We start from the raw sequence: 8,449 nt of genomic DNA, 5'->3' as shown, positions 1-8,449 counted from the left end.
TGCTCAGGGTGGCTGCAGCAAGGTGAGCTGCTGCCCTGGGCTGCCAAAACCCAGCCTCAGCTGCTGCTCCACGGAGCCACAGAAATACCCCAGGACCTTTTCCACCTGCCTGGTACCTGGTTTTGGGGGCAGGTGTTACCTATGGGAGTTTCCAGGGGTGAGGTATTCCAGGAAGTGCTCGGGGTGAGAACAGCCTTCTGCAGCCACAGGGGGCTGCAGGGTGGGAAGCAGCTTTCCTTCAGCAAAATTCCATTCATTATCACTTCTGTTTTGCTAAGATCAGCCCCTGGGCACTCCTGGGGTAACCTGGATCTGGGCACAAACATATTTTTGTGTAAGGGACAGTTCCCACCCCTGAGCTCTTTGCTGCGATCCTGTGCTGTGCTACAGAAGCACTGGATTCGCTGCCCATCAGCCTGGCCAAAGCTCTCTACAGGCAGGGCCTGTATTCCAGCTCTTGTCCAGAAATGCAGGACACATTGTTCCCACAGGGGACAGGGATCAGCAGTGGTAATTCAACTCTAACAAACAAAAGGTTGTTGCGTGTTCTCACTATACTGCACTCAATACCCTATTTGGGTTTTTTCGTTTTTGACTACTTCAAATGATTTCATTACCATTCAGGCTCATTGTAACAGGAAATTTAGACATTTGCTGGGATACTTGACCACTACATTCACAAAAGTTGGTCCTCCATTAAGATAGATTAATTATTCCTAACTTATAACGAGTCTTTAAACCTCAAGATCTCCAATCTCATACTGTGAGGACTTGGAGGTTTAGAAGCCTCTGTAAAGGATCCCGACAAGTTTTTGGCCATTAAAGCACACACAGCTATACACCCCAAGACCTCACTGAACCCAGAGTTAAGAGCCTTTCATTTCTCCCTCCTGTCACATTCACTCCAGGGCTAGATTCCAGGTCTTCTCATAGTATCACCTATTTGTCCAGCACTCCTTTAGTTCCTCTGATCATTCCCCGCAACCCTTCCTGAGATCACGTGTTGCCTTCCACTGCCTGAGGGCAAAGGTGCCAGGTGGCTTTAGCCATGGTATGTAACGCACACCTTTGTAGCTCAGCAATTTTTAAGAATCCCAAGAACCCATGGGAACCCAGCTCTGGGGACATACAATTTAACTTCATTGACTATTCCTTAATGCCTTTTGGTATCATCACCACACATGCTGTGCTGCCTTGGCAATGAAAGCATTTGGAAAGGGTCAGTCAAGGGCTGCACTGTGCTCGTGCCCCCAGGCTGTCACGCCAAGAGCCTGTATCACCTGGAATCCTGTCATTCTGGAACCCTCCACCAGGGCTCTCATTTTGCCCTTGCTGTAGCACTGTGCTGTACTCAGCTTCCTCCTCACCACCCTGCTCCTGCCAGCTCTGGCACTGCGGGGCAGGATCTCAGGCAAGCAATGGGCAGCAGCATGAGAATTTCACCCCTCCCTTCCCATTTCTTTTGGAGTTTGAGACCCAGAATTTAATATAGATGAGCATTACCCCCCAAAATATCTATTTACAGAAACACCTCGCAACCACTGTGCAACACTTGCATCTCATCTACATGTAGTGCTCAGGACAAAGATGCATCATGGATTTACGGCTAATGCTTCTTTGGGCTGTTTGGGCTTTGTTTTCTTAATTAGCTCCAAACATTGTTTCCTTTCTTGACCATTACTGAAGCCAGAGCACTTCTGTTCCAATACAGACTTTCAGTCAGCAATGTGCTCTCACACTGCTTGGAGTTCACCACTACTGGGTGAGATTTGGATTTTAACCACACTGTACTTCATTTCACACTGAGTTTCCCTTTCTATCCAGTCCTCACCCTCACTAGTCAGAGTAAGTCAGCATGGCCAAAATTCCCTGCCCTAATTCACTGACCTTCCTAAACCAGAGAAGTCAGAGGGCTTCCCTCATTCCATGGGATCACTCACCCAAGGCCCCCAAATGCCTTTGGCACAAAATCCTGCCAAATGCCTTTTGAAAATAACAGCAGTAAAAGAGACCTTCTCCCTATCCCTGTGGACTCTTTGAAGAGCTGCACATGTCTTCTGGGACACAACTTGCCATTGAAACACGACGTTTATCCTCTCATTATCCATGTTTCTAAACCCATTCTGTATTACAGTTTGTTTTCCTTGTACACAGGTTGACCTCACCAGCTCAGAATTCCCACAGACCCTCGTTTAAAACAGGTATCACACAAACAGCTCCACCCAAGAGCTGAGCCCTGTGAGATGGCCACAGGGAAGCAGCTTCTCACTCTAAATACTGAGACAGGCTCAGAGGAGGAGACCTGGAGTCAGGGCCAAGACAAGTGGTGCATGATATCAAAGGGTTGATATCTGATCACAGATGATCATGACAATCTTTATTTTGATGTTTAAGGTGTAACCTTTTATCATCCAAATCTTACAAAGCCTTCCCTGAACATCCAGACAGGAAAAACAAAAATGGAAATTTACTCAATTTTCTACAAAGCCCAAAGCCCCTGGGCTGAAAAGAGCTCTGTCCATACAGCCTTCAGGTCATCATTCCCCAAGAGAACCCAGCTGAGAGCAAGGCAGCTGTGTGGAGACAAGTGAGAGCTTCCTCTTACACTCAGGATGGGAAATGGAGGCACTTCTATGCCTTCAGTGCACCCTTAATGGACAAGCAGGAAAGCAACTGAAATGAGATATCACTGAGCAACAGCTGTGTAGAAAGAAATTAAAATCTTCTGCCTGAAAGTAGCACCTACAGCTGCTTTCCATCTGGCACAGGCAGAGCTCTTCATGAGGAAGCTCCCAGATCTGTAGCTTCTGACTGACTGACTGCTTATAACTGTTATTTAACCTTTGTCTCCAAGGTAACTCCAGACAGGGTGGTCCAAATCTATTGGGATTTACTGATTTCTAAGAGTTTCTCATTGTAGACAGTGAACTCCTGCAGGACAAATTAAACCCACAGGCAACAGAGTGCCTTTTGGGCCCTCTTCTGCAGGTGCTTCAGAAGTAGCACAGGTGACACCAGGTCAAACATTGCTCCAAGGACTCCCACACTGTTGTTAAAAGCCCTTGGATTGACACTGAAAAACTCCAGTTTTTATCCAAGCTGACCACTTCAGAATCATCATCCCATAGGAACAGCTGCAAGTCAGGGTAAAAGAGCAGGTGATGACTTTTGAGTTACTCTGTGGCAAGTAAACTACTGTATTTTTGGTATTGGTCATACAAAGGGGATCTTACATTTACCTAGAGCAGAAACACCACTCGAGCAGGAGTGTGGACAGAAAGGGCAGCCCATGTAGTGCCAAAACAAACTGCTGTGCAGCAGGACACTGGTGCAAGACTTAAGGCAAAATAATGTCTAGTGATCAACATCCAAGAGTAAATATTGTGGGGAAATTTGAGGGGCTCAGTTGGCATCACAAAACCAGAAAGCAGAGCTGAAGAACTGAGCAAAGGAGTAGACAGCATTCCTTATTTGTATCTTATGCATGTTATTTGTCCGTTTTTGTGGTACCAGTTTACAAAAGATGACAAAAATTTGGTTTTGTAGGCCCTCTCCCTTAGGCCAGGCCTGCAGAAATATCATCAGAAGGTCTGAATGTCTGTGATCCAAAGTGCAGCTCAACACTTCACTCCTTAGGAGCTTTCTGGGAAGTAGGAACCAACATTGCTCATGTCAGGCTAAAAGACAAAACAAGAAAGAAGGTTTAGTTGTGCCAGAGTGCAGAAGGCATTTCAAAATACCAGCTTCAGTCAGTTCTCACCATCCCACTACAAAGGCCCAGAAGAAATTTCCCTTCCTAAGAAGGGACCTATGGAAAGAGGGAAGCAAGACATTGTGATTGCTAACAGCCAGCTACAGGAACAGACCTCTCAGCTGGCAAAGGCAAAATGCACATTCAGCCTGGCCCAGGTAATGATTGACAGATCAGAGCAGGTTTAATTACTGCTCTGATATGCTCAGAGACATCAAGACCTTGTACCAAACTGTAACAGGGCAAAGAATTAATTAAAGGGTTCTCCACTGAAGGAATTCCTTATACATAAACATTTCCCAGATTGTGGCTGAGAACTCAGCAACCAAGTTACAATGCTCAGGTAGTTCAGGAACACACTTTCAGCACCACTGATGAGTGGTCCTCAGGGTTGTAACTCAAGGCCCAAAAACAGTTCCCACAGGACACAAATCAGTGCTTATGCCTAAATGTAAAAACATTGGCTTATGAAAAAACATTTGCATACATTAATGAATGAGGAAGGTCCCATATTATCACTCCAGACAGAAAACAATTCCTGCCTCACATTAAAAAGCAGCTTGGACAAACCTTTAACAAAAAGGCTTAAAAAAATTCAAGTTAGCAGTTTTAAATGTGAGAGATTTAAAGCAGCAGCAGCTGACAAGTTCCACAGTCTTTTTGGCTCCAGAAATTATTACAGCAAGCATTTGAAATAACAGCTGAATAAGTACAGTGATCAAAAGCCAAGATGACAAACAAAGTCCCTGGTATTTTAACTTTTAAAATAAGATTTGTTTTAAAAAATCCATTCATCTCATAGTTGAGCACTGAACAGTTAGGAAAGAAAATCTGCCAGCTGACACAGATGTTAGTTTTCACAAAAAGGATTCTTATAGCAACAAAACATTTCATAACCCAATGAGCAATTGCTGCCAGTAACCAACAAAAGGGGAGAGAAAGTGAAAGAAAAATAAAATTAAAGCAGATAGATCAACTATGAAACCAGCTGCTTTTATAATAAAACCTTGGCTGCTTTGACCATGATTGGATTGGATCCCAGAGGCGGATCCTCCCTACCTGTCAATCAGGGCATCCCTCATGTTGGTGGCGATGGTGCTTGGCTGAGCCTCGTTGAGCCTGAAGATGCTCTCGATGACAGAGAGCTCAGTGCTGGTGGTGTCCAGCCCGCAGAAGGCACACCAGTCATTCACCACCATCCCCGCCGCGATCACCTCGCTGCCGCGGTTCACCGTCCCCGCCTGCCGGGACACAGCGCCGTGAGCAGGGGCTGGCACAGCCCCACGCACAGGCCTTTGCTGGCTTGCTCAAATTCACACCACTGAAGAGAGGAACTCTGCCACCAGCAAAGTTATGAAGGTGTCAGGTAAAATGATTAATGAACAGCCTTTACTCTGGTGAGAAACTGGTGTGGCATTCAGTGAAAGAGAATCCAGTAAGCAGGAAGGATAACAGCATTCACACATCCAACTGAGCAGGCACAGGAGTTTCTTACTTAATCTTTTTGAACACTGGTTTCAGCCAAACCCCAAACAGCCTCACATTCTGTATCTGCACAATGTGCACAATCCCAACAGAGCAACATTTCAGAAGGCAGCCAAAAGCCCTGAGCAGCTTATTCAGACTCAGGAAACGGTCCGGAAGACTTGGTTCAAGTCTTCTGTTCACCTCCCACTCACAATCACTTCAAAGAAAAACAGTATCTGGGAGCCCCCAAGCTGGAGAAACATTGCAACTGAGTTGGAAGGGAATGGGAGGAACAAACACTCCACAAATGCCTTACCACGAGTGGGACCTGCAGCAAAGAAGACAGCTCATCCTGGTCATCGATTGAAGTTTTGGGGTGCACAATTCCTCCTTGATTACTAAAAACACAGTAACTTCCAACCAGCACCTGGTCTGCTACTGTTTGTCTGAACACCTCCACTTTCAGCACATCCGCCAGGATCTCTTCTGTCTCCTGCAAATGGAAGGAGGATAAAGCCTTCAGCTAAACAGTATTGTGGAGTGGGACACATTCCTACACACAGCCCTTAGCTGGGAGCCTCCCACACTGCACAGCCCATTGCAACTCAACCACAACAAAACTCACAGCCACACTCCACATGTTCCCAGCTTCCTGTGTCACAGAACACAGCCCCATGTCTTTGCTGAGAAACGCCCAAATCCCCTCTCTCTGTTGGGAGTACATCACTTGTATCAATTCTCAGCAAACCAGTCTCTTTGCTCCCAAACCACTGGGACAAAATAGTCTTATGCTTCTCATAACTCTAACAACTTCCTTCCTCTCTAGGTTTCACTGTGAATTATTTTGATTTCTCTCTCACCATCTTACTTTACTTTTTATACTTTTCTAAAACATACTGTGCAAAGCTTTCTCCCACCCCCTTATTTTTCCCTTTGCACTCCTGCCACCACATCCCATTTCTTCATTACTTTTAGCACAAGCTGGAAGCAAACACTGCCAGGACCTGCAGCCACACAACACATCTCTCACAATGCTGTTAAGGTACCAGTTCTCAGACATGAAATAGGAGTGACTTTGTCTCCTCTGCCTTATTTTAAACGCTCATACAAGAACCTTCTTTTTTTCTTTCAAAATGATGCATATCCATGGTCTCTTTCAGCTATGACATGCTCTAGCTCACTCAGCTGCAGCTTGTAACTCCTTCTGTGGTCCTCACTGCACTTCTCCTTACACTTCTTATTAGACCCATGCACACTCTATTTCAATCAATTTTATGCACCCAAAGCAAACTGCACCCAATGATCGCTGAATCAAAGAACGGTTTGGGTTGGAAGGACCTTATAATTCATCTCATTCCATCCGTACTATGGGCAGGGACACTTTCCACCAGACCAGGTTGCTCCAAGCCTTGTCCAACCTGGCCTTGGGCACTTCCAGGGATGGGGCTTGGAGCTTCTCTGGGAAACCTATGCCACAGTCCCACTATCCTCAAAGGGAAGAATTTCTTCCCAATATCCTATCCAGCCCTGCCCTCTGTCAGTGGGGAGCTGTTCCCCCTCGTCCTATCCCATAATACGCAGGACTCCACACTCCTTCCCTTTTCCAAAGGACATTCACCACAGCTGAGCCGGAGGGAACAATTCCAGCCTCAGCATGGGCAGCATTTCCCAGCCCCACTCTGAATGTCCAAGTGTCCCAGAGCCCTGTACCCTGTCCAGGTCTGGGTGAACCAGGGCCACGTAGTCATTGCAGGTGGTGACGTTGCCCAGAGCCGACAGCCGCTCCTCCACACGCTGGATCCGCACGGAATCCGGGAGGCTGTTGCGGATGTGCTGCAGCTCTTGGTCTGTCGTGCTGCTCGGGACCAGCAGCCCGTGTCTGTTCCCTAAAATGACAAAAGGAAACAGAATAGAATGAAAAGAATGTTTCCACAGGGTGTGTTATAGCACTTCCCTCCTGTTCACACATGGTTTGAGCTGCTCTTGCTCTGTGCATTCCTTCCAAGCCCAGAATTCAGCCCAGGCGATGTAAAAATGACTACCACCACAGGGAAAAAAATCACACTGAAGCACGAAGTGTGGGTGAATGGCTCTGTCTTTACTCCCTTCTCTCTTCCAACAGGACTAAAGGAGGCCCGAGGCTCTCAGGGAGGCACTTTACAAGGAACTCTCGGAACAGATGTCATTTGCCCTACAAAAGGCCCCATGCTCCTGTTTGCGTGACTGTGGCAGCACGACTGAATGGCTGAAGGAACAAATACGCAGGAAGCTGGTCTGACCTAACAGGGTCTCACCAGGCAGAGACACATAAAATCTCTGCCCTGACTTTTACATTCGGTAATGCCTCCCCCTCCCCGGGCCGGCATCGAGGAGCAGCGGGGCTTCGCCGGCCCCGAGAGCCAACACTCCCCGGGCTGGGGACTCCGCCTCCCGGGCGAGTGTCTGTTACCCTACGTCCTTCACAGAATCAGTCAGGCTGGAAAAGACCCTTGAGGTCATCCTTCCTCCTCCTCACATACTCGAGGTATTAAAACAACCCTCGCGGGCGATGAGCGCTACCACACGGGCTCCCCGGCACGGCTCAGCCCCCGGTGCGGCTCCGAGCGAACCCGCGACCTTTCCCCGTTCCCCCCGAGCCTCCCGGGGCTCCCTCCGCCTCACGTACCCACACACATCCTGCCGATGATGCGGCAGCCGGCGATGGAGGCGTGAACCACGGGGATGGTCCCGAAGAGCTCCCCCTCGAACACGCTGCAAGGAGAAAGCGCCGCGTCAGGGCCCCCCCGCGGGGCGGCGGGCAGGGCCGGGCAGGGCCATGCCGGCCTGCGCCAGGCCGGGCACCCCTCACCTGTAGAAGTTCTCGGAGCCGCCGATGGCCACAAGGCAATAAGCGTTGGTGAGCTTGGCGAAACAGCCCAGCTCGTTGTTGTTCTCGAAGCTGGCGCGGACGGCCATGGCAGGAACGGGAATGCGAGCGAGGCCGGGAATGGGAACGGAGCTGGGACCAGGAAGGAAGCTGGAAGGGGACCAAGAATAGGCCGAGAACGGGAACTGGGCGGGGTCGGAGCCGGGAAGCAGGCTGAACTGCAAATGAGAAAGGCAACGAGAACGAGCCGCGGTAGCTCCGAGCGCCTCCGCCGGAACCACGAGGCGCCGCCGCTTCCGCTTCCGGCGGGGCAGAGCGGCGCCGGCCGCTCTTCTTGGGGACAGCGCCCCCAAGCGGCCGGGAGG

The 8,449-nt window shown here is 48.9% G+C and overlaps 1 protein-coding gene across 1 annotated transcript; it reads right to left on the bottom strand.

Moving 5' to 3' along the window:
• Positions 1–2,344: 2,344 nt before the first annotated feature.
• Positions 2,345–8,366, bottom strand: EIF6 (eukaryotic translation initiation factor 6). The gene is made up of 6 exons (XM_066330461.1): positions 8,067–8,366; positions 7,884–7,969; positions 6,929–7,104; positions 5,535–5,711; positions 4,811–4,992; positions 2,345–3,677 (listed from the first exon to the last, which is right to left on the bottom strand). The coding sequence occupies exons 1-6, from the start codon at positions 8,171–8,173 to the stop codon at positions 3,668–3,670; spliced, it is 738 nt and encodes a 245-aa protein (XP_066186558.1). The 5' UTR covers positions 8,174–8,366; the 3' UTR covers positions 2,345–3,667.
• Between the last annotated feature and the right edge of the window lie 83 nt (positions 8,367–8,449).

The sequence above is a fragment of the Sylvia atricapilla genome, chromosome 16, assembly GCF_009819655.1.
Source record: "Sylvia atricapilla isolate bSylAtr1 chromosome 16, bSylAtr1.pri, whole genome shotgun sequence".
In the NCBI taxonomy this organism is placed as follows: Eukaryota; Metazoa; Chordata; class Aves; order Passeriformes; family Sylviidae; genus Sylvia; species Sylvia atricapilla.
This window is presented reverse-complemented; position numbering and strand designations above follow the sequence as displayed.

Bases quoted from the DNA above. Each gene is read 5' to 3' on its own strand.
- EIF6 (XM_066330461.1), bottom strand. From the start codon at position 8,173: ATGGCCGTCCGCGCCAGCTTCGAGAACAACAACGAGCTGGGCTGTTTC. The intron at 7,970-8,066 runs GTGAGGGGTGCC...TTCTCCTTGCAG, and splicing joins GGCTCCGAGAACTTCTACAG to CGTGTTCGAGGGGGAGCTCT. The intron at 4,993-5,534 runs GTAAGGCATTTG...GTGTCCCGGCAG, and splicing joins TGCTGCAGGTCCCACTCGTG to GCGGGGACGGTGAACCGCGG.